Source organism: Melospiza georgiana, chromosome 27 (genome assembly GCF_028018845.1).
Source record: "Melospiza georgiana isolate bMelGeo1 chromosome 27, bMelGeo1.pri, whole genome shotgun sequence".
NCBI lineage: Eukaryota > Metazoa > Chordata > Aves > Passeriformes > Passerellidae > Melospiza > Melospiza georgiana.
In genome coordinates this window covers 6,969,785-6,995,130 of record NC_080456.1, presented here as the reverse complement: position 1 = coordinate 6,995,130, position 25,346 = coordinate 6,969,785, and the positions used below count along the sequence as shown (strand labels likewise).

Genomic DNA, 25,346 nt, shown 5'->3' with positions numbered 1-25,346 from the left:
TTATGGTAAATTCCGTACGAATCTTTTGTTAAATTGTTTAACTTAAGCTATCAATTAAGTGCTGTTAGGTTTGCTGGTAAACCTTTATGCATAAACCACTGGTGAAGTCCAGGGCCTAGCTGAGCAGGGGGGAAGTTGACTCAACTTCCCACTTATCCATTCCTATCCTTACTTTTCTGGCCCTTCTCCCCCAGCATCCATGCAGATAATTTTGGGGTGATTTTGGTTTTAGATTGGGTGTAGCCTGCTTTTACCCTGTGTGCTTTGAACTTTGCCCTGCTTTCACTTTTACATTAAACCTGCTTTTGCCAACTCCTTTGCTGGTGATTTTTAAAGCATCTTTAAAAGACTCTTTCCAACCACCAGAACCACAGCACACACAATGTCTTCTGCAGCACAAACAGCCAGCAAGGCAGAAGTCAGGATGACTCAATGAAAGACATGAGGACACAGCCCCAGCAGGATCTGCAGTGGTCCTCTGGTCCCTTGCAGAAATTCTCATTGTCAAAGAAGCAGCTAACTTGGCACTGCAACCAGATGCCATGCGGAGTCTTCTAGTCTTGAGGAGACAAGACTGTGGAGCATTCAACCCTGGAAAAAACAGCTGCCATGTGGAGGGTCTGTGCAGAAAAAGGATGTCCTCTCGTGGACATAGCTCATTTCATTGTGAGCCTCCTTTTCTTGAGGCTTCTCTCCAAAGGTTGTTGCATCCAATGCAGACCATGAGTCTCTATAAGGACACCAGCATGTTTTCCACTCAGCAGTTAAATGAAAAAAACAGAACAAATGGGAGTTCCAGGGAGCTTTTATTGAGTTTAATTAACAAAATCAGGATTTTTCCATTCATCTTTTCTGCACTCACAACTCATGAAGCTCTTCACAAGTCAGTGCTGCAACACATACAAAGCCAGAGAAAACACATTCTCAACAAAATCTGAGCTCCACTGGAGAGTTTGCCAATTGCCAATTTAACAGAAAGCCAATTTTCCCCTCCCTCCCTTGACTGTTTTGAAGGACTAGACCATATTGTTTGCTGGTTTACAGTTAGAATAGCAACCCCTTGTCTAGGGTCTACTGGATTATGACACTCCACTTAAATTGCAAATATTTTTTTTCTTGAAATAAAAGTTCCAGTTTCTTTCAATAAGGGGAACAGTGACTATTTTCTTCTCCTGACACCCCTTCCCCAAAATTACTGGTTAAAATACAGCAAGGCTGTATCTTAATAAAGACATCCCTACTCCCATCCCCCCACCCCCCCTCCACTCCTCCCTAACTTGTCTACAGCAGAATTTAACAATGCTTCCACGCAGAGGCATTTTAGCAATGCAGTGATGAACTGAGCAAAGCCTACAGGATAATCTGCCAAAGCCTTCTTGTGATGTTCAGATGCATGCTCTTTGGTCCACAGACCTGGTTGATTACAAAGATAAACTGTGATTCGAAAACCAGAAGTTCACAGCAAGCAGAAAACTCCCTGAAGGGACTACAGTTGCCCAACCTCTACCATGGTAGCTGAACTGCTGGAGTCTCTGGGAACAAAATTCACTTTGTTCTCAGGAAGTAATGACCAGCAGCCACAGCAGCATTATGAAGTTCAGCATCAGGGCAAGAACCACCACAACAGCAGCTCAAGAGATGTGGCATGACAGCTCTGTAACCTCTTACAGAAACTGAGGCAAGACAGCCATCTGCTCAGGTTTGTGTCCTATCAGTCATTTGTAAAGAAAAAAGTGTTTGAAGCATTTTTAAATCCTTGGAGCAGACACCCTCCCCCCCCCATCCCAAATAAAAATAAACAGAAGATCAGAATGAGATGATTTGATACCACCATATAACACAACATGAATTCATGTTGAGCTTCCCTGTTCTTACCCACAGAAACAGTCACAGAGGGCAAGGAAAGATGCTCCCATCTCATTCTGGAAATTGAAACATGTATTTGAGACCAACCCACCCCCCTCCCTTTGGGAAAAGGCCTCCAGCAGTTACAGTGCCCACCTGACAGTGGACACTCAGAGACAGGCCTATAGGTTCTCTCAAGGGGCTGAAGATTCCTTCTTCACAGCCATCTCATCCAGTTGTGAAACTCCATTTCAGAGACTCAGAGTGACACTTTCAGACTTCCAACAAAAAAGGAATGCAGAACACATCAGGCCCTCATTCTCATCAATTTTGTCAGAGGAAGTATTTGACCTAGGGCTCATCACTGAAGGTTCTGACTAATCCATCTGTAAAGGCTGATAACCAGCAAAAACTGGAGCTCACAAGAAATCTCAGGAAGTCAAGATTTATACACACTCCTTACTCTTTGGTAGGGAAACTAAACAACCAAGAAAACCCCAAACCAAAATAATCGAAAACAAACAAAAGCCCCAAACAAACAAAAAGGGGAAGGAAAAACAATAAAAAAAAAAACACCAAAAAAAAAAAAAAAAACCAACAAAAAAAATCCCCCCACACAAAATAAAAACAAAACAAAACAAAAACAAAAAAATCAAAACTAGGATTATCCTAGTCTTCTGGAGCATCTTTCCATTTGCAAGATCGCATCTGTTTGAGATAGCCTACTAGCACCAAAAATAGGCTGCTTCTTCCTTGACAAGAAGCCACCTAAAAATGGTGCCCCCGATAGTTTAGGTAAGTGCCATTCCTCAATGAGAGGCCAATTTTAACGTAATACTTTCAAAAGTTCTGTGCTTCAAGAGGGACCATCAATGCATGGCACCAGGCTAACCTACCACAAATCCATGCAGAGCACACACACCCAACTTGACATTGCTATCCTGCTCTTGTTACATGTGCATGCCCTGGTGAGATACAAAATTTATTTACATTTTCCTGTCTTTGTTGCATTAAAATGATCCCTCTTCTGTCTGGAAAATCATAAGCTGGCTGCAGTACAGGAGCAAGATTTTACTTTTGGTCAAAGTTACCACCCAGAAGCTCCCACCCCCCACCCCCAAAAAGCACCCCAAAACTGTTTACATTTAGTACCTGCCAGTCAGATATAAGCTATGTGGCTCACAGAGACCAAGCTCTTGAGTTTGTATTCTAGTGCAGCATTTGCTACAATTAAGGAGTCACTGCTGACAAAAAGAAGAAAAACATCCCGAACACAAAGACCTTTCAATCTTGTAAAGTTGTTGTCAGGAGGCACCTGGCTTCTATTTATGATCATCAGGGAAAGGAATGGCTAATCCACCTTGCAATTCCAAACTATTTTACTCCAATTCAAAAAAAGGGTCAAAATGGGGAGAAATTAAGACAATTAAATCCTGTCTCAGAAGTAAGCAAGCATGGTGTGAGTGCAGCATCTGTATATGCAATAAATGACTGAGCAAAAGGGATTGCATTCACCCAGGTGCCTCCTGACAGTGGTGGTTAACAGGCTAAAAGGGATTTTAAAAAGAGTAATTTTTTGATTTGTCTCACTCCTTTTGCCTGTAGATCAGGCCAAACATCAAGCATGTTGGGAGGGGCACAATTTAAAGCAACACTATTTGACCAGAAAGCACTTTTCAGCAATATACAATGTAAAATGGCAGACAGCAACTCATGGCAAACAAGAGCAGTTGGCAAGCAGCTTCCTGCAGCTTCTGACATTAACAGGGGTTTGCCCTTACCTGCTCACAGTTCTGCACAGAGGCCACTCTGGGCAGAAAATGCAGCACTGCAGGAAGTGAATCAATTCCACAAAGCTCCAGAACTATCAGTTTATGCACGCAAACTGGTTTTTTTATGGTCTCTCAAACCCAAATCCACACCTTACGTGTATACTGCTCAGTGACACCCACTGGATTTCCCTCACACCACGGTGGAACACAGGTCATGGACTCCTTCAGAGCTTGTCAAGTTCCTGAAGTTTCTAAAGGGGAAAATCAAAGAGCATCTCCCAAAAGGCTGAGCTATGGGTTTGGAAGTCTTGGTGCCCCACAAGTGATCTCTTCCATAGGAGCAGTACAGGACTGTTGCTAGCACCAGAGTAAATCCACCCTGACAAGGGACACTTGTGGTGGCCTGCAGTTCACAGAGGTCAGAGAACATCTCATTGTTTAGTGTTGCAGAAAACTGAGCCCCTCTCATCTTTAGCTGCTCCCATAATCAGTCTAATCCCTTTAACCTCAGCAACCTTCATCATAAAAGAAAAAGTTATATATGAACCCAAACAGAAAAAAAAAATCATATTTACAAAGTTTGTACAATATACACATCTGATTTTCTATGGGACACACTGCACCAGAAGAAAGAGGGCCATGGCTCTGAAACAAGTCTACCTATCAAGTGCTGTAACTACTAATGAAGACTCATGGAAACCAGTCTTTAGTGTTCTGCTAGAGCACAGGGCTTTTCTTATGGCTCCTGCAAAGGATCACAGGCTACTCTTTCCTTCTGGAGCTATGATGCTGCACCTAATCAGCCCAGATTTTAGGTTGGTTTCATTTTAAATACAGATATTTACAGTTTGGGTGAACTGTAGATGCATATCAACTCCTCCAATAAAAAAAAAAATTAAAAAAATTTTAAAAAGTTGGAAAAAAAAAAAGGAGTATTACCAGTAACCAATACATTTCACCTCCCAGCCCTGGGCTTGACTACATGGGAAGGAGGAGAAGGGGAAGAGAGGGGAACTTTGACCTGAAACCAAAAACAGATGTCGATTCCTTGGGCTGTGTTGGAAAGGTGATATTCTGAATGGTCTCATAGCATAAGGCACTTTGCACGAATAAGTAAGAAGCTCTTTAGCTTAAAAAACAGATGAGTAACCAGGGAGAAGTTGAAATGCACTCAGTCAATGGTTAAAGAATTTGAAATAGCAGACAAGCTCGTGTTCATCAAGATTCTTCTCTTTTCAGGGTTTCTCTTCTTCCCTTGCTGACCCTCCCGCCCAAAGAAAACAAAATTTAAAACCAGCAGTTAGTGCAACTAATGTTCAATCAGCACACAGTGCAAACAAGTGGAAAAACAAAAAGACATTCCTCCTTTTATCTTCTTTCTTCATTGCTGCCAAATGTAAAGAGAAAAAAAGGCCGAGTTCTTTTAGTCTTCATAGTTCCGAAATAAAAAGATGAAGAAAAACCCACAAAGAGAAGGGTATCCCCAAAGAAACGATGTGTCACAGATCTGGATCATAGGGCTTCACCTTCTGGCATGTGTAATCAAAGCCTAAAAAAAAAAATGAAACAAAACAACAACAAAACCACCAAAATCAAACCAAACAAACAAAACAACCCCCCCAAAACCCATCAACCAAAAAAAAAAAAAAAGAAAAGAAAAAAACCCAAAACAATCAACCAAAGAAACCCCACAAACAAACAATCCAAAAACAGAAAAAAGGCAGAAAAAACCCAATAAAACAAACAACCACAACACCCTCAGTTAAATCGGTTCTATACAAAACCAGAACACAAAGTGATGAATCACATACAATAACTATGCAACAGCTCTCAAAAGGCAAAGGGCATATTGAACAGCTCAATACCAGTTTCAGCTTTGTAGAAAGAGGTGATGCTAAAGCCCTTCTGTACCTATGGAACATGACTACCTCCTGGTTTTTTGTATTTTAGGAAGCAGCAAACTGCTCGTGGGCAAGGTCCCAGCATTCCCCTTAGGAAGCTGTCCACATTCGTTAACTGTTACCATCCAAGAGCCTGTTCCACATTCATTACCTGTTTTGTATTCTGTTTATTTATAGACATGGAGAAGGTTCAATCATCAAAGCAGAAGCTTTCAAGTCAGCTTGGTATGACTATCTAGGGCTATCCTTGGATGACTTCAAAGAAGGAACCAGAGGTTCATTTTAACGCTATCAAGCAGTCTGCTTCTATAGCCACTTTATCATCTTTGGTCATCTGAAAAGAATTTCAGCAGCTTCACTGGTATTATCTTTCTAATTCCTGACCTCTGAGAAGAGTACACACAAGAATGATTTTCAGTCCAGACTGTATGGTGATGATCTTGCATGACATCTTAACTCAGGTCAGATCATCATCCTGCAGCCAATTTAGCTTGACTGCAGTCCAGGGCGAGTCATCTTCCTATAAAAGGACTTCACTCAGCAGCTTTTCCTGAGACACTGATCAGAGAGGGAGCACTTAGATGAGTCTCCAACAGCGAAACCTCATTTTCTGTTGAAACTACGTAGACGACCTCAAGTGGCAGCAAAGATGAATTACAGCTTCACTCCCTGCTTGAACCTGGTCCTTCTGGTTGGTGAGGTGCTTACTCTTTGGTTGATGCTCTGTTCTCACAGCTATCCATTTTATCTCCTCACCTTTTTGAGGACTACTTTCCTCTCTGCCCCTCATCAATTTCTCATTTCAGCTTACCAATACAGAAAGAGTTCATTAGGCTACTAGTACTCCATCAACCATTCCCCACTCCCTCTTTTCCCCATTTTTTATCTCCTTAGCACATGGTTAGCATTTCAATTAGAGCAACTGAAAAATACTCATCCCTCCCCTCCCACCTTCAGCACATCCATGGAATTCCTTGCACTGACATTCTATTTCAAACCCATGTTTTCATATTCAGAGCTTTTTCATCACATCAGTTTCCCTCTTCCCCTGAGGTGACACTGACACATCAACAACATCCCTTCATTCAACACATCACTATTCAGCAAGGCATTTACATACCTGCATGTTTACTGTTTCTCATCTTCTACAGGTTCACTGTGGTATTCTGCCACATACAAGCTCTTGTCGATGTTGCTTGGTATGGGTTTAATTTCAGTTCCCAACTGTTCCTCAATACTTTTCAGGTTGAATCGGTCATCATAGGTGATTAAGTTGATGGCCAGGCCAAGATGACCAAAGCGACCTTGACAAAAAAACAAAAACATACGCCTAAACTGAACAGAGTTAACACAGGGGCGGACAGAAAAAAAATCTGCAGACAGTGAAGTTAGTATCATTCTGTGATGTTAAAAACAATCCAGCCACAGGTGTCTACACCTTTCACATCAGTTTTTGGTAAGGAATTTTGTAGTGCTGTAGGAGTAAAACTCAGGAGGTTCAAAATGCTCTGACCAAAGCTCCAGGATAATCACCAGCAAAAAGTCTTCCAGAGCTCTTGAACAAGCCTCAACTATAAAGTTCAACTACACCAAGTTCCTTTGTTTTTTGCCTTTCTTCAGGGCCTATTCCGCTGATTCCCAGACAGTAGAAACATATCTCAAAACACATGCAGAAGAAAGACACATACATCTCTAGGCTTGAGACACTCTGAAGCTGAGATTTTAGTATAGAATTTTCCCCAACTGCAAACAGGGGCAATAGTAAGTCTCCTGATATAAAAGCAAGATATGCCTCTTTTTTTCCCCCATTAGATTGTTCAGGCCAGTTTCAAGAGAAAAACCTTTTATTCAGATAATATCCTCAGAGAGGACAGCCATCTGAAATGATACCCAAAAATAAATTTGTCAGAAAAATCAAAGCTACCTAAGGTAATTCTCAAATATAGTAATAAAAAACCAAAAGCCAATTCAAGGCTAAAAAGCATCACAGTCATCAGCAACGTTGTACCTAAAACAGGTTTTTCCTCTCACCTGATCTGCCAATGCGATGAAGATAAGTTTCTGCCAGCTTTGGGAAATCAAAATTTATCACCACATTCACAGCCTGGATATCAATACCTCGGGTAAACAGATCTGAAAGACAATCCAGATCACAAAGGAAGTTAATTTCAATGAGCTCAAACGCTGACAGTGTTTAGGGTGTAAAGATTAACAGTGATTAACATTGCTTCACACTAGTTTCCAAATATAAGCTTTCCTTGTATCAAAGGGAGTTTACATACAATCGTGTTACAGCTTCCTCTTGCTCTGTATACCTTGTAAACATGAATAATGTAAGAAGAAAAAACCACCAGATCTGCACATCTACACAGAAAAAATAACCACAAAGCTATTTTTTCCACATTACACTATTTCAGAGCAGTTCTTCTCAAGCATCTCTTCACACAGAATTGTGCACTGCCAGTGTCACAACAGACTTGAGACCTGAACTACATTCCATCACCTCAACTACTTCTATTCTGCTTCTAGCGATTTTTGTTAAGATGGCCCAGACATATGTAGTGATAGCAGACACTGCCGATATTGCCATAAATAGGCCATACAACAAAGAACTCAGATCATACACAGGCCAGTCAAAACTACAGAAGAATTTAGAAAAAGTGAGCTATAAACACTTAAAAGAATCACCAAAACGTCATATGACCATAGTCACAGCTGTACAGATATATCACACAGTTTACGACCCAACAACTCAGGGAACCCTCACACGTGAAAGTAAAAACACTATTGCAGTAAAATTATTTGTTGGCTGCACCTTCACAAAAGACAAAATTCCTCATGCCTAAAGGAGTGCTGCACCCTGCTAACATGCAGGCTTGACAAAGACACATCTTACTAAAACATCTTGTTTTGGTTTATTACAGCTAACTGATCTACAATACTGGGATAATGCACTTTCTATCATAAACTTTAGAAACAGGAAAATGTTTAGGAACTCTCACCAGTGCAAACGAGATTGCGGCACAAGCCATTTCGGAAATCATGGAATACACGATTGCGGTGCTCCTGGAAATACATACATATAAACAAAGAGAAACAAAAAACCAAAACCCACAAACCAATCAGCTGTTACTTTTAGGTATATTCCAGTAACTAACACCCAACTTAAATCGCATACATTTCTTCCCCTTGTCGTTAGAGAACAGCTGAGTTGAAACAAGATGCCAGTACAAATTTTGTAGCACTTCTTACCATACATTCTAAAGAACTAACTCTACAGAGTTTTGATCCCATTTCTCAACAAAGGCAATTAACTTACTGTGTTTTAAAACCTCCTATGGTGGCATCAAAACCATCTAAGAAAAGGACTATCTAAAGAAAAAATCACCTAAAATCACATCAAGGAAGTTAAACTGATATTTTGACTGTTCTCTTTCTCCAGCTCCCCCTTGCCAAATTTCAAATGCTTGCCTCACTCCCCCAAAAACTGAAGCTGGTAGTAACTTTCCTTTCCTTTAACACAATTAGGGGTGGGATGAATCAGTTATCTGTGAAGACTCTCCTCTCACAAACACCTCACTTTGGGCTACACTAAGATTAAGTACTATCACTGTTGAGTGAAATTTAGAGAGGGAATGAACAAGCTGAAGCATTCTGGAAACTTAGCTGCACTCATCCAAAAAGATCATCTACTGACTGATCAAAAGCATACCAAAATCAAACATCAAGAAACCCACTTCCGTATCTCTCTGTTCTCAATAACACCACCACTTCTGTTGTTGCCCTATTATTGCTCTGCATCTGCCCCAGCAAACATTGGCACTACCTGTCAGTTGCATGAGCAGCAAGTTATCCTAGTTTACATATAAAATTTTAAAAAAATATTTCAAAGTAAGCCTGTTCTACATGCATCACTTCAGCCTTCTGACATCTTTTAATAGCGTGAAGCTAGAGGAAGTATTGTACAGGAGCTACTGTACAATTAACAGAAACCTCCACACCAGCAGAGCTGCAATGGAATTTTTTACCAGCAACACCACAGCCACAAATGTATGGTTACCATACACTAGCCACAGCTTTCACCAAGAGGTTTGATTCAATCCATCACCTCAACTTCTCAGATTCCCCTGCAGTCACAGTGCAAGATTACTGTTTGCAAAGCCACAGAGGGCACTCAATGGGCTACGTACTGTGGTTTTTGTAATTTAATTCAGGCCCGTTTTCATCTGAGTTAGTTACACTGTGTGCTCTATCCTGGCTCCCCATGCTGCCAAAGCAAGGCAGCAGCACTAAAAACTGTGCCTTCTGGCTGCAGTTTGTGCTTACACTGGGACTAATTACCCCGACATGAAGTAGTAAAATACCAACTGGACACATACACTGAATAGTCCAGAAAGAGAGCTGGGATGGGGGAAGGTTGGCAGTGAGTATCTAAAACCAAAGCTATAGCAAAGCAATACATGTCTCAGTTTATGAAGAACATGCAAATTTAAAGCAAGCATGAGACTTAGTTCAGCTGTTCAGTAAAGCCTGAGGTGGGGTGGAAAAGACTTCATACTCACCTGCCTCATTTTAGCATGGATATAAAAGCAGGAATAGCCCAGCTGGGAGATCTTCTTGGCTAGCAATTCAACCCGTTGAGAGGAGTTGCAGAAAATGATCGACTGGTTAATCTGGAGCTGAACATATAAACAGTATTCTCAGTAAATGCAGCATTTTACTAACAGAGGATCCCAGACACGTCTAAATTCCGTGTAGAAAGAAAGCACAGCAAGTATGCTGCTGGTATTTTACGTCAGATATATTTCTGTATAGGAAGGGAAACAATTAAGAAAGTTCTGTAACACAGAGATGCTGGAAGCATGCATTTTTAGCCTTAGATACATAGCACATTTTGACAAAGAACTTTCATTAGGCTGCTTTTAAAATACTCAGCCTTATTCATGATCCCAAGAGAGAAAAAGCTTCTGGTATGTTCCCAACACAGCCCTGCTCCTTACCCTGGAAAAGAGTGTATTGAGGCAGTGCACTTTCTGACGCTCAGTGACATAGGCATAGTACTGAGTAACTCCCTTCAAGGTCAGCTCCTCCATCAGATTTATCTCATACGGTTTCTGCAAATGGGAATTCTGAAAAATAAAGATATTCATAAAGCAGGCAGATCTACGTGCAAAACAATGTATGCAGTTCCCACTCTACACCACACATAACTTCCTCCAAGGCAAGGATGTACTACTTAGCCACTCACTCTTCATGCTATGCTGAAAACAGGGTGGGTAAATTTTCACAATTACTTATATATCCAAGGTGACTAAGCAGGCCAAACAGGAGCACTCTCCACAAGCAAATCCACACAGATGATGTAACTAATATACAAAGTGGAAAATAGCACCTTATAGGCATACACCTAGCTTCCCAATAATTCAACTGCAGGTCAAAAACTGCTTTCAAACTTCTGTCCTAGACTTAGGCCTAGGCTGATTTAGATTAAACCTGTGAAGTTTAGATGTATTTAAAATACCAAACACTAACAGCTATGCACCACTCATTCACACCCCTCCTGCACAATGTCACCACCATCATCGTACCTACAGGGACACATCTCCACTCACCATGAACTTCTGCACACTCAAAGGAAAAGTGGCTGAGTAGAGCAAAATCTGTCTGTTTTTAGGTAGTGTGAGGATTATGTCTTCCATTATTTGAACAAAATCTTGAGACAGCAACTTATCTGCCTGTAACAACAGAAGTAATAAACAGCAAGTTAAAACAATGGCATAAGATTTTAGCCTTTTGGTAGCTACACATTTGGGGGAAGGAAAAAAAACCAGTTACCAAGGCTCCTACCAGAGCCATCCAAGAGCTTTCAAACTACTATATTTTCACTCAGAAGCTTATGCTTATGCTATTAGATGTTCATAAGTCAATTTTATATACATTTATATACATGGTAAGCACAGCTGACTCAAACAGAAACCAAAGGAAATGCATTCCTTTGTTGCAGAATAGACTTACTCTATTCTTCAGCATCAGCAAAGACAGGAAAGGCAAATCTTCCTAGGCTGTTTTCTTAGAAGATTTACATGCAAAAAATTCCTACTGTCAAAAGAGTTTCTCAAAAATACTCAGAAATGGAGGAGACCTTACAATGTCTCTAAGCAAGTTTGAATCACTGCTGTGCACCAAAAGGACACTAACTGAGACACATCATTTCTTTAACTTGGTGTTAAAATCCCAGAACATTTAACATAAGCAACTTGCCTCATCCAATACTATCATCTGGACATGCTCAACTTTTGCTACTCCTTTCTTGATGAGATCGAGAATTCTCCCAGGGGTAGCTATCACCACATGCACTGTAAGGTTAGAAGAGAGAGAGGAAAAAAAAAAAAGAGAGAAACAAAAAAAAAAAAAAAAAAAAAAAAAAAAAAAAAAAAAAACCACAATGTTAAGATTATTAAAACTGTCTTTCCTTCCAGTATTCATGGCCATGTTTCACATGAACACTTCGGAAGAATGACAACAGTATACGAACACCAAACAAGACCCTGTAGTCTGTTCTGTAAACAGGCAAATAGTAACAAGCAGAAATTCCACGACCCCATTGCAAAAGCCACAAAGAAACAGCAACCTTAGCATAGCTAAAATGCTCTGACCTGTATCATCAAGTCTCATTATGTCATCTCGCAAATTGGTTCCTCCCGTTGTTGCCATCACTTTGGCACCTCCCATGTGCTTGCTGACTTGGATACAGATTTGACTGACCTGCAGGGCTAGTTCACGGGTGGGAACAATCACCATTGCTAGAAGTTAAAAACATCACTGTGAGTTATTAGTAACACCCTGTATCTTAAAAACTCGTCCTCAGAGGAGACAGAGACTTCATGTAAAACAATGAAAAGCACAGTCTAGGAATTCCAGTCCAGGTATCCTGAACATGACCTAGGAACTGCTTTTGACAAGGCAAATTCCATGCAAGGGTTCTCCAGTCCTTGATGCACCCATTGCACAAGCATCCCAGCCAGCATGCTTGCTTATTATTCCACATTCACTTTCCAGGGCAAGACAGAAAAGTCTGCAAGCCTTCTTCTGTTTGAACCTTTTGAAAACAACTGTGGGACTTTGCAAATTACACCTCCCCATCATCACTCATTAGCTTTCTCTGGAAGTACAAGCAGGTAACATACACTGCCCAATTTCATTAACCAGTTTTAGATTCAAGTCTCTAATGTAGTGACTGACACCATTACCGGGCAACAGCTAAGTGTGATCCACCTCAACTGACCTTGTATATTGTCCTTCTTTAAGTCTAGCCGTTCAAGTAAAGGAATGAGGTAGGCTCCACTCTTGCCTGTTCCATTTTTTGCTCTAGCCAAGATATCCCTACCAGATAAAGCAATGGGGATGCTCTCCTCCTGAAATGCAAGGACAGAAAGTGCATGAGCAATTAATCATAAGTCATGTTTCACTGAAGAGGCTGACCAAATTTGACTCCCCTCACTAACAATACCACATGAAAGCTGACTGTTTCATGACCATTATTGTTATTATTATTATTACTATCCTGGAACTACAAGCATGACAGACTCAGAACAGGAAGAAGTTAAACCCATCAGTAAAGAGCTCCCCAGCACTTCCCACCTAGAAGTCCCTATCTTGCCTGATCATAAGAAAGGGATCAGGTACCACAGGTAAACCCATACTAACACATTAGGAAAAAAGTGAAAAGTTGAGAAAACAAATAGTGAAGAGACAGTGACAGTCACTAGCAAACTCCTCCTAAGGAAAAAGATTCCCCCCTTAATCTGAGCATTAGAACCACCTCAGCCCATGTGATTCCAGCCTCTGTATTCCTGTGATATACTTCTCAAAATCTTCAGCCACCCAAACACAGGCCCCATGTATTTTTAGTTTCACTCCCTTTTTCAGCAACATCTAAAGAAATTTCAGCCTTTTGGAAAAGTGCCATAATTAGAATCTCTTTATAAACAAAGCAAGCCATAGTTTTCTCATGCCTTAAAGAGACGAGGTGGTAGAGCTGTGTCAGTGATAAACCTTGAGAGACCCTTTAAAAGGTATTTCAACCTTCCACCCCCTGAAGTTTACACATGAACAGTTCTTAATAGGACAAGCCTTAGAAGTATAAGAAAGATGGAGGTACAGAAAAGTAAACTTGCTAAGATATTATTCTCTCTCCGACAAACTTCATAACTCTTCTTCCACAAGATTACAATAAAAAGAGCCAACACTGCGATAAAGCCATAATCGTATTTTTAACAACTAAAGGTACACAGCCAACGGTAACTCAGTTTTGGAAAATGTATAGAACAGATCTCTGGAACTACTTATGTGAAAGCACTGTTACTGAACAGAGAATTATCAAATTAACAACTCCAGCATGAAAAGGAAAATCCAAGTAAAATGTCTCAAAAGTGTAAAGGCAGTCCCATCACTAAGTCACTCAAAGATTGACTTAGTGATTTAGTTGGGGGTTAGAAATTCTTGCTTTTCCCAAGGGAGACCAAGTTCTTTCATTCACAGCTTCAATTTTCCCCAATGGTGGCATAAGTATTGGACATTTAGGCATAAGAACATCTACAGAAGTTAACATCTACAGAAGTTAAAAGCAGCATCTAAGTAGTCAGTTTGAAAACAACCTGAATAGGAGATGGTTTTTCCCAGCCCATTTCAAAAATTCCCATCAGCAACTCCCGTTTCAAACAGTAATCTTCAAACTCATTTCCTTTTGTGGAGGTCACGTCCTGAATAATAAAAAAAAAAAAAAGCACATCCATAAGATCAGGTCATACAACCTACAGCTGTTAATTTGATCTGTACAGGAAGACCACAAATTACTACACAAGAGTTCCCATTAAGTCATGCAACACCCTAGAGCGGCAAAGGAAACATTGGCTTTCTCAGAGCCAAACACAGCTTCTGAGTGTATACAGTGACACCTTCCCATCTGCCTCACATGAAGCAGAGGCTGCCTGTGTCATGTTATAATACTAATAAAGTAAGAAATCCACAGTGAACACCATTTCTGAGCTTTCCAAGAACAGCACAGCATCACTCACAAGCAGTTGAGAGAACAAATTAATTCCTTATTTAAAACAGCAGGAGCTGAACTACTTTTCAGCCTTCACTCAGGACAGTATTTTACCACTGCAATCTCTCCCACCAGTTTTATTTAATATTTATACCTACAATTCAATTATCCTTACCGAAGTTTTGATTCTCAAATCCTTTGGAGGGAGTTTTAAAGTCTTCTTCCAGTCATCACCAGGTCTATAGCAAAATAAAATGAAAACAAATTTTTAAATACGAATACTTTGATTTTGCACTTTTTTTTTCTTAGATATAGTGATGAACATATAATATTTTCACCTCCTCAAAGCTAAAAGCGCCTACACATATGAGCTCACGTCTTCTCTGAGCTAAGCAGGATGTAACAGGCAAAAAACTGTAAACAGACAAAATCACCTGTCTGCCAAATAAGTCTGAGAAATCTTTGTCCAGTCATGATTCAGGTCCCATTTTTACGGCACTGAATCAAACAACAGAACACATATAAAACTGAACACTTACTTAGTCACATAACAGAAACTGGCTATAATAAACCCACACAACAATATTTCATGACTTAAAAAGAAAAAATCTCTTGCCCAAGGAAGATCCATTCTTAACCCTCAAGTAAGGTGAAAAGGTAAAAAACGCTTCTGGTGAAAAAACTTAGTAAGCAATCACTCCACTTGTTGACCAAACTTCGTTTTCTCTCCGTGAGATTTAGATACCCATCCTCTCTTGAAAGTCACTGTAGAGTGAGAGAAAGTCTTTCTTGTTACCAGCCCCAGGAAGTTATGCGTGAATTGTGATGAGTTTAATTCGCAACATTCATTAGAGTAACCACATAATACGTTTTTAAAAAAGAGGAGGAGGGAGGAGGTTAGGCAGATTTTAAGAACCTGAGTGTTCCATCACACTTTCTCTGAGGAGAGCTAGCACTTCCTTCACAAATAATTAACAAAATAAAATAAAAACCAGTGCTGTTCAGGAGGGGGAGGATCCATGGGGGGGAAAAAAAAAAAACAAAAAAACACAGAAAAGGAAAGGAACACATCACCATACCATCCAAGTATTTCACACCTTTTAGAAATTCCAACCAGCACACTTCCAAAACTAGCTGGATGGGGAGCAGGATATCACAGTGGGACTGTATCCTCTCAGCTCAGCCTTTGATAAATTAAAGCCAGAGCATTACAATGAGAAGATCAGGTACTACTATTTCAGATCAGTGACAAAAGATAAATGACTTTAAAGCATTTCTCACCACGGGAAAGAACTGCAACAAACTGAAAGGCATAAACAATTAGACTGAGACCAGGTGGCATTTCCTCCTCAGTCTTAAATGTCAGTTCAGTTCCATTTCACTCCTATACTTCCCTCTTGCACCACTTCCAACAAGCAAAAAACACAGGATTCTAAAGCTAGGCTACCTCTGACAGTGGCTCACACTCAGAAAAGCACAGCATCAAATTGGATTTTCACAATAGTAACTGTTGGAGAGAAGCTTGCACATGGAAATACAGCTTTTTCGTAATGTACACGACAGGACACTTCTAACCACCCATGCGACAAAATAACAGAAGACAGCATTTTCCAAGGGGGAATCCAAGAATGCTTTCCCATACATAACTTTTAAACATTCCTTTCACGGCAGCCGATACAAATACTTACTTAATAGCGGTGGTCATACTCTGTGCTTGCTGTTGAGTGCCATTATTGATTGTGTTGGCATTTTTCAGCTGGTTCATCTGTTGCTGAGTTTGTGTGCCTCCACCTCCTGGGCCCCCGCTGGGTTTTACAGGGCCTCTCAACTGCCCATTCTGACTGGATAGACCCATTATAACAGGGTTCTCTGTTCTGGCCGTGCTCATGCTTTTATCTTTAAAGATGTCTTTTTAGACTTCAAAACTTTGAAAGTCAGTACAGAAACTGTAATAACAGTTTATTAGACTCTCCAAAATGAAGAGATAAATAAGTCTTGCTCAATATATGAGTCCTTTATTGCAATGCAGGCAAGCACCTGTAAGTCACTCAAAAGTAAAGCAGTAACTTGCTCTGATGCACTGTGGAACAACTTTTTTTTAAAAAAAGCCCTCTACTGAAGTTCAGTTATATCACAATTCACTTGCTTCAATCTGAAAGAGAAGCAGACAATAACAATTAGTATGTGGATTTTTGTCTATGCAAATCACATCAGTGTACTCTTGTATTTTAGAAAAATTTCTTCCCAGGCAGTGTGCAACAACAGCACTTGCTTTTTTGTTTCCTCAGTGATAATTATAAAGACATGCATCAAACTTTTTTTTGCCTTTCTAGAAAGTGTTGCCTAACATCTTTAGACACCAAAGGAAACTTCCCTGAATAGTTGTACTTCCACTATCTATCCCCTCACATAAAGTAACCATTAAGTGTATCAATTGCTTTGACGACTCTTCAATTCCCCCACTTCCAGGATGCAGCCAACCAGCCCAAAAACATGAAAAATATTATGCATAAGTTTGTGACAAGAAGCAAGACTATCACAGGGAGTGGACATTCCAGTTAGAACTGACAAAACCCTTACATTACACTGATTGCCCTGTTCAGTTTGAATGGGAAATATAGATTATGTAAACCCAAAACAACAGCTTACACTCCTCCAACCCAAAATGCTAGCTCAACCAGCTTACCCCCAGTTTTCAACCGGGTATTGATTTAAGGCTATTCAGAAGAGGGATGAAACACCATTATGCTGAATTGAGAGCAGCTGCCTCTTTGAGTCGGAGTGACTGAGCTTGAACTGAGGCAGTAACACTGCTGGTCAGGCAGCTTCCTGCTTGTGATCTTACCTTCCTGCTGTCAGCGATAACTTATGTGGTTCTTGGAAGATAACATTTCATACACATGACTTAATATTGACTCTGTATGTAACAAAAAGGTTGCAAAACTGTGGAAAGACAATACAAAGTCTGCCCCTTACATAAAGCAAACATGGATCAAAGCTAAAGACTCCTTACAATGGTACCAGGGAGACAAAATGTCCCTAGTCCAAAATCTGTTGAAACAAAACCTTTTGGCTCGCCTTGAGCATCCGCATCTTGGGAAAACACAAAGGGAAGACCAGAAGACTACTGCTTCCTAACCCCGGCATTCACAACAAAATGCATGTTGTCCCAGTGAATAAAAAGGCACATTGAAGAGAGCATTTCAAGAGAGTGGAAAAGGAATTCAGACTTCTCAGCTGTTTTAAGGTGTGTCAGTGCTGGCTTTCAGCAAAATTTTAAAGTTTGCGATACTAGGATTTTCTGCTAGTTAACTTTCAAGGCATCTTCGAAAAGGTATTTCTCTTGCCCATTAACTTCGTAAAAACCAGAGAAGTTACGAAGGTAGCCAGAGACGCCAATGAGACCCGACTGCTAACGCCGAGAAGTTCTCCAACAGCGTAGGAAATGAAACCTCTGTCCCTTATGCCCACACGCTCGTAATTATCCTTTAGAAGAACACAAGTTTAAAAAAAAACCGCAAGTCTCACGGAACCGAAAAAAATCTCCCTGTTCCGACAAAAGAGACGCCACCATTTCGCAAACCAGCGGACTGAAAAAAAAAAAAAGGCCTCCATCGCATATCTCTGCTCTCCGGGCGCGGGCGGGCGGCCGGGGCATCAGCTCCGGACCTCTTCCTTTCCATCGGCTGGGCCCGGCACAAAGGGAGCCCTCGAGGTGCTCAGTGTGCCCGGTGAGCCCGGGCCGCAGTGTGGAGCCCCGGGGCAGAGCGGTGGGCCCGGCGCCGCCCGCCGATCGCAGCTGCGCCACACCAACACCGCCCGCCCGCGAACAATGGCGCGGCCGCAGTTTGCCGCCTGAGCCGGCGGGGAGCGAGAGCTGCTCGGAGCCCGCCCCGCCCCCGCGGGTCCCTCGGTCCCGCCGCTCCCGGGGAGCCCAGGCCCGATCCAGCCGTCCCCGCCCCGCCCGCGGCGCCGCCAGGCCCCGCTCAGGCCCGCGCTCTCGCCGCAGGCCGCGAGGCGCGGCCCGCCAGCAGCGGCCCCCTCGCCCTGCTCCCACGGAGCCATGCCCGCCCTGGCCCGTCCTCACCGCCACCAGCCGCGCTCCCCCTCGCCCAGGTACAAAATCCTCTCGCTCCCCCGGTGCCTTGTTATGGCGACTCGACGCTCCAAGATGGCGGCTTCCTCCTTCCTCCTGTGCGCCCTCCCCCTCCCGGCGGGCGGCACTGGCCCGCCCCACACGCACACGTACGCACGTACGTACGTACGTTCGGCGTGCGCCACGCGTCGCGTCGCGTCACGTCCCGCCCAGCGTGCGGTACCCGCGTGATCGCGCTGGCCGCTCGCGCTGCTCCCTCAGACCTGCCCCTCCCCTTTGAACCTGGAAACGTAACGGGGCTTCGCTATGTGCCCATTAAAACAACACAAACGTAAGAATGAGGGACGGAGCCACAGCTGTAGGAGTCGTAACCGCCGATCGTGGCAGGCTGGGGATTGGCATTTGTTTTTAGACCGGTGTTACTTAGACGTGGATTTTGACAAAGCGAGACACAATGGGAGTGTAATCTTAGTAGTTACTGCTTTGCAGACAATTTTTTCTTCAAATGTTTTTTTCCAAAATACAGGGTTCTCTATTCTGGCCGTGCTCATGCTTTTATCTTTAAAGATGTCTTTTTAGACTTCAAAATGATGCAAAAGGACAAGAACATTCCCGGTTTTATCTAGTTCCTCACATCTACATCTGTCTCTAGGTGGTTGTTTTTCCACCCTCAGCAGCAAAAGCACAAGCTCCGCCCTCCAGTTGTAGCTGTTTGAGAACATCCTTCCTGACCTCTCTGTCTCCCGGGCCCAGTGATCTCCCACTCCCCTTACCCCTCAGCTCTTGCAGCACAGGGCTTGCTCAATCTGTGTTCTCCCTGTCAGTGAGGCACAGTGGGAGCTCCCTACGGCCTCCCTCCGGTTTTGCTGCTCTCCATCCTCTCAGGTGAAACTGCCCAGAAGCTGATGAGCACGTGCAGGTGGACACAGAAGTCCTCACGGCAGGGGAGGACAGCGACATCCTCGGGGCAGCAGGTGCCCAACAAGTCGGGATCTAAGAAACACGAGTGATTGTAATCCAGCAGTGCTCACAAGAATAACACCACCTCCTCCTTCACCAGTCCAAAGTCCCACCAGAGTCCTTGCTAGTAGAGAGGCCTTAATGCAGCTGTATCTAGACAAGAGGAGGACAAGAACTCTGCTTGTCAAACCACCTCAGCTGCTTGCACAGAAAAAGCTTTCTGCCAAAACGCCAGCTGCAATGCTGACTCAGACCGGGGCATTCTCACTGTGAGTCTGTTGCTGTGACATCACTGAACAAAATGCCCGTTTCCCTGAGCAGAGAAAATCTTGATTTTACATCCTGATTCTCCTTTGTTACCCTTGTGAAGTCAAGCTGCCCAGCCCCTGCTAGCCCTGCTCTAGACTTGCAGTGTGGCTGCCAAGGCCTTGCTTTCCTGTGCAAGCCACCTCACACTTCCCCAAGCCCAGACAAAGGGTGAAGCAGCAGAAGGAGCAGAAGACAACTACAAGTCAATGGGGTTAAAGCAGCCAGGAGGACCCCAAGGCAGAGGGTGATGATCATACAGACCATACCCATGCTTCAAAGTCCTGCACAGCTCCAGAGCAGTGCCTGGATCCAGGAGGTTTCTGGTAAGGGTGGTCCTTAGCACAGACCTTTTCAAAGCCTTTCAGACCACCTGTAACAAGGACAGCTGTGGGCAAGAAGGTTTCCAGGGAAGACCTAAAGATGTTCTGGATCTTCTGCAGTATAGACCAAAGGAATATGGACTCTTAAAACTATACTTTAAAGGTCAACTTACAGCACTAGTAAAAAGATGATAAAGCTAGATGTTAATCTTTACATCAATCAGGTCACTCTATGCCTGGAGCTCATTTGCCTTGCAAATACTCTATTGTTACATTCTGTGCCCCTCTCCGCTCACTTAAATGATTAACTCCACCCCAGAAAAGAACTTTGTTGCAATATCCGGAGGAGAGAAGGATCGTGCCCCTCAAACCATGGGGCCTGTCAGCTACTCCTCAGAGACCTATGACTTGGTGAGTTGGGCCTGGCTTTGCTTGATAACAGGGATGGCAGAGCTGGGGCGGGCTGAAAGGCCAGGTTTCTGGCCATCCATCTTCTAACCCTCCTGTTGGCAGAGGCAGAGCTTGAGCCGTTTCTTATGCCAGTGTAATCAGTCCTTCCATCCCTTAAGTCCAGACTTGATCACAAGCTGTTGCTTGCAGAGAGCTGGCATAGTGTGGCTACAGCCAACTGGGATCCAGGGATGGTGGGTATTCTGCTGGGGAAAGCTACCAGGACCTGTACTGGCAAGCACTAAACCCAAGTACTGTCCTTGCATGAGGACACAAACCAGAGGCTCTGCAAAGGGCCAGGTGACTCACCTGGACAGTGAGGCTCCAGCAGTCCTATCCTGTGCTGCCAGCCTCTCCCAGCTTCTACTGCCTGCTGCCCTGCTGTCTGCACAGCCATTAGACCGATATGGGCATGAAACACTTATTCTGAGCCAGGCACCTTTTGCACCAGGCTTCAGTGGTACAAATGACTGTGCACACAGTGTGCAAAGCCCTGTACACCTTATTTGGTCTCCTTTGACAACTGGAATACCCAAGCAAACCCAGTCTTCTCTCTCCATGTGGGAAAACCCTTGGTATGACCACCCTGCTTGCTTGCTCCATGTACCAGCTTCCATACATATGGCTCCACATACGTACAGGCTCCACATACACTCTGCTGAAAGGGGAACATGCAGTATATTTACAAGAGAGGACTTTTAAAGACTGAAAGATAAATTGCAAGTACTACTTCTAAGAGGGAGTGATGACACTAGGTATTCTACTTCATAGTTCTCTTCCCAGCCTTTACAAGTGAAAAAGAGAAGCTGCACCTTATAGAGTATGCTGTGCTATCCAATGGCAAGGACACAGCGGCATTATCATTACCCTGGTTTTCAAATATTGCATCTCAGAATTTATTTTTTTACTACAGTGGCTCCCTGCAGCAGACCTCAGGATTAGTTATTCCAAAAAAGAGAAATGTTGGATTCAATTGTTACCAAATGTTCTGTTCCTCCTTTTTTCCTACACACGGGGAAGAGCAAGCCCTACCCTTCATGCAGAAGACCTGTACAAAGGTCCCTCTGCATGCTCACTGTTGACTTATCCCATCCCTGATCAGGCAGCCACCCACTTCCAGTCCTAGAATTGCAGCAGAGTTCCCAGAACCCTCAGCTTGACATATTCAGTGCATCTCCTGCAGCTCTGGTCCCTGCCCTTCCTGTCTCAGCCCAGACTCTGATTTTTCATCCTCTTTTATTTGTCTTCAACTCATCTCTGTCCACTCCTACTCCTCTGTGTTGCTCTGCTTAGAGGTGCAGGCAAGAACGATTCAAACACAGCTCCACATAAGCTTCCCCTACCCACAACGAGTGGTTTACAGTAAGAGCCCTCTTTACCTGCTCCCCATCAGCAATCAGATGGTGTCTGATAGTGGCACTCAGCCTCTGCACTTCCGGCTCCAAATACCAGGTGATGCTGGAAACTTGAACACCAGCCAAGCTGCCCATCCACTGCCATCAATGGTGCTGGCATGGCTCCAAGGGAGGACTGACACTCCAGCCAGCAAACCCTGCTATTTTCCATAATTTCATTTTTCCCTTCAAAGTCCAACCTCTCCCCAGTGAAATTTCCCATTCCAACATACCATCTGTTTGGGGTTTTCAGCACAGTCACCTGCACTGCCTGAGCAGCCTGGTTTGGTCACTACACCAAAATGCAAAGGTTTTTAGGTTGTTTTGCTTTTAATCAGAGAGGTTCAAGGATCTGGCCTTGACCAACACATCACAGATTTCTGTGTGTGTTGTTAACTCCTCTTGAAAGGTCCAGGTCCAGATTAGGCAGGAAGTACTTTCAAGCTGGGTAGGAAAATAACTGGGAGGGATTTCTTAAGGCCCAAAATCATACCCTAAATCAGAAAAATAAAAAGTTCTTTAGTAATACAAAATGCTTCTCACCAAAGGCTTGCAGCCCCACAGTTAGATTAGCAAGAGCTGGGCAGGGTTATTCCACACTTTTCCCAAGGACTCATTCCCTTGGGAAACTGGAGTGCTCCTGGGGAGTGGACCCTCCTACCATCCACTGCTTGGAGACTGCCTGTGTCTGCTGTCTGCTCTACAAGTTTGGTAATTCCCCATAGACTTATGCCCCATCAGCATGCCCAGGCTTCTTCTGGAAGCATGCAGGTAGTTTCAGTAGCAGAGGAGTTTAGATAAGCCCCCACAGTCATGTGAGATTCACCCAGTGCATTACCCAGGGAAAGCTGCCTGAGAGAGAAGAAACATAAATCACCCTTCCTTAGTTAGGTACCACTCCAGGCTGGTCACAGCTTTGTAGCTTTGTAGCCCCTTGGGTGAGCAAAAACCCCCAAAATCAGGTCTAAAACTGTGTAAAGCAGGGCTGGTATTTTTAGACAGGAACTTTAGCTGATGAGGGAAGGAGCAGCAGGTGCAAACTGCTGCAGTTGGCAGTGAAAGGTATGAAAGCATTAGCAGAGACTTCCGCTGTGGTCAACACTGAAGTCTCAACATAGGTCTCCAGAGAGGGTGTGGGTGGGGGACCTCAGGGTGACTGCTGCTGAGCTCTTCCCAGTTGTCACTAATATTCATATTGCCACAAGCCTCCTCCACTGCTCTCTGTTGTGCAAGGCCAGCTGAAGCATGACCACCATCCAGGGAGCCCAACAACAACTCAAGACTTGCCCTCAGCTTCAGCTTGAATTTAGGCTGGTCAAGAAGATACAGCAAACCAAGGGCAAGTCACATCTGCAGCAGACACACTGCACTTCCCTTACTGGATATCAGTCTGGGGTCTGAGTGGTGTTTTCCCTTCCCTTTCCTGCTCTGACTGCAATTAATTCAGAACTGAAAGCTTTATCAACAGACCCCTCTCTCCATCATCTATTCCTGTAGCTATGGCACCACAGCACCTCAGAGGCTTTCCTCCCATTGTGTTGAGCACTTGCCGCACACCTTCCTCCAAGTGTGTGGGAAGTGATCTCAAAGGCCAGCTGCTGCTGACCCCACCTCACCTTGCTCTTTTATAGGCAGCTCTCAGGCCTCTGAGGATGAGAAGAAGGGGACAGGTTCACTGCACAGAATTTGAGGTACAGATGTGCTGTGTGGTGAATCCTACCACCTTCATACCTGACAGCAGGCAGGCAGGACAGGAGTGGTCCATATAAGAAGTGGGTGGGCAAAATGAGGAAAGCTGGTAGAGGAGGGTTCCATTCTATGTGAGAAAGCAAAATTCGCCAGCAGCTAACTTGGCAAGAACCAGAAGATGAAACTGATCATCTGATTGGACACCAAAACATCCCCAAATACTCCAGTTAAAGATTATAGACTGAGCAGCCCTCACTGTCACAGATGGAGAAAACCCTCTCAACCTGCTGCTGCACCTCTTGGCAGTAGAGGAGTCTCCAACACAAGAGGGGCCTCATCACACTGCAGACAGCATCTCCTCCTGATGCAGGTGGGCTGCAGGACATGGGGGCGCTGTGCTCTAGGTCTGCCAGGTGCAGCTGGGAGACTGGGTTCTTGTGTTGAGAAACTCCCCTCCATTAACAAGACTCTCTCTGTTCCCCAGAGCCAGGTGGAGCTGAGTGGTTACTATGAAGCTGAGAACACCACCCCTTCTTTGGAGGGCTACTTCTGCTTCAACCCAGCCTCATCTGTGGTTGGCAACCAGGGAGACCCCTTCAGAAAGGTCTTCATGCCCCTCATCTATCTGCTGATGTTTGTGTTGGGGACTCTGGGCAATGCTCTGGTCCTGGTCATTTTAGAGAGGTTCAAGCGGTCTCGTACCACCACAGAAAACTTCCTTTTCCACCTCACCCTCGCCAACCTAGCACTGTTGCTCACCTTCCCATTCAGTGTGGTGGAGAGCCTGGCTGGGTGGGTATTTGGGAGGCTCCTCTGTAAGATACTCAGTGCTGTCCACAAGATCAATTTCTACTGCAGTAGCATGCTGCTGGGGTGCATCGCAGTGGACCGTTACCTGGCCATCGTCTATGCGATCCACACCTACCGCAAACGCAGAGCTCGCTCCATCCACCTCACCTGCATGGCTGTCTGGCTCTGCTCATTGCTTCTGACTTTACCTGATCTCGTCTTCATGGAAGTCTGGACGGATGACAGCAACCGCAGCATTTGCTATTTTCCAGAAGTTGGGATTGATGGAAACAATGCATGGCTGGCAACTCGCTTCCTCTACCACACCGTGGGCTTCTTTGTGCCTCTGCTGGTCATGTGTTACTGCTACATGGCCATCATCCGGGCACTGTGTCAGTCCCAGCGCCTGCAGAGGCAAAAAGCTGTCCGTGTGGCCATCCTGGTCACAGGCATCTTCCTCCTGTGCTGGAGCCCATACCACATTGTCATCTTCCTGAACACACTTACCAAGCTAGAAGCCTTCACCAAGAACTGCCTCCTGGAAGACCAACTGGACACAGCCATCATGGTGACAGAGGCCATTGGCTTCACACACTGCTGCCTCAACCCCATCCTCTACGCTTTTATTGGGGTCAAGTTCCGTAATGACTTCTTCCGGATCCTGCAGGAGCTTGGCTGCATAAGCCAGGAGACTCTGCAAGAGATCCTGGAGGTGACAAGGAAGGGTAGTGGGATAGAGTCTGACAACATCACCTCCATCTCCACTTTCTAG

General features: G+C 43.8%; 2 protein-coding genes across 2 annotated transcripts; one reads left to right on the top strand and one right to left on the bottom strand.

Moving 5' to 3' along the window:
• Positions 1–2,772: 2,772 nt before the first annotated feature.
• On the bottom strand, positions 2,773–18,769 carry DDX6 (DEAD-box helicase 6). Its single transcript, XM_058041278.1, has 14 exons — positions 18,655–18,769; positions 16,256–16,719; positions 14,743–14,806; positions 14,176–14,280; positions 12,804–12,933; positions 12,175–12,321; positions 11,776–11,874; positions 11,131–11,249; positions 10,519–10,647; positions 10,081–10,197; positions 8,521–8,584; positions 7,550–7,651; positions 6,639–6,822; positions 2,773–5,166 (listed from the first exon to the last, which is right to left on the bottom strand). Exons 2-13 carry the CDS (start codon positions 16,453–16,455, stop codon positions 6,647–6,649), a joined length of 1,452 nt encoding a protein of 483 aa, XP_057897261.1. The 5' UTR covers positions 16,456–16,719; positions 18,655–18,769; the 3' UTR covers positions 2,773–5,166; positions 6,639–6,646.
• Positions 18,770–20,624: 1,855 nt separating this feature from the next.
• CXCR5 (C-X-C motif chemokine receptor 5) lies at positions 20,625–25,346 on the top strand. Its single transcript, XM_058041396.1, has 2 exons — positions 20,625–20,663; positions 24,270–25,346. Exons 1-2 carry the CDS (start codon positions 20,625–20,627, stop codon positions 25,344–25,346), a joined length of 1,116 nt encoding a protein of 371 aa, XP_057897379.1.

What these genes read in the sequence shown, in the direction of transcription:
- DDX6 (XM_058041278.1), bottom strand. Translation starts at nt 16,455, where the DNA reads ATGAGCACGGCCAGAACAGAGAACCCTGTTATAATGGGTCTATCCAGT. An exon ending in TGAGTGTGCAGAAGTTCATG is followed by an intron (nt 10,648 to 11,130) that starts GTGAGTGGAGAT and finishes TTTATTTTTCAG; the next exon opens with AATTCCCATTTGCAGAAACC. An exon ending in TCAATACACTCTTTTCCAGG is followed by an intron (nt 10,198 to 10,518) that starts GTAAGGAGCAGG and finishes TTATATGTTCAG; the next exon opens with CTCCAGATTAACCAGTCGAT.
- CXCR5 (XM_058041396.1), top strand. Translation starts at nt 20,625, where the DNA reads ATGGGGCCTGTCAGCTACTCCTCAGAGACCTATGACTTG. An exon ending in CCTCAGAGACCTATGACTTG is followed by an intron (nt 20,664 to 24,269) that starts GTGAGTTGGGCC and finishes TCTGTTCCCCAG; the next exon opens with AGCCAGGTGGAGCTGAGTGG.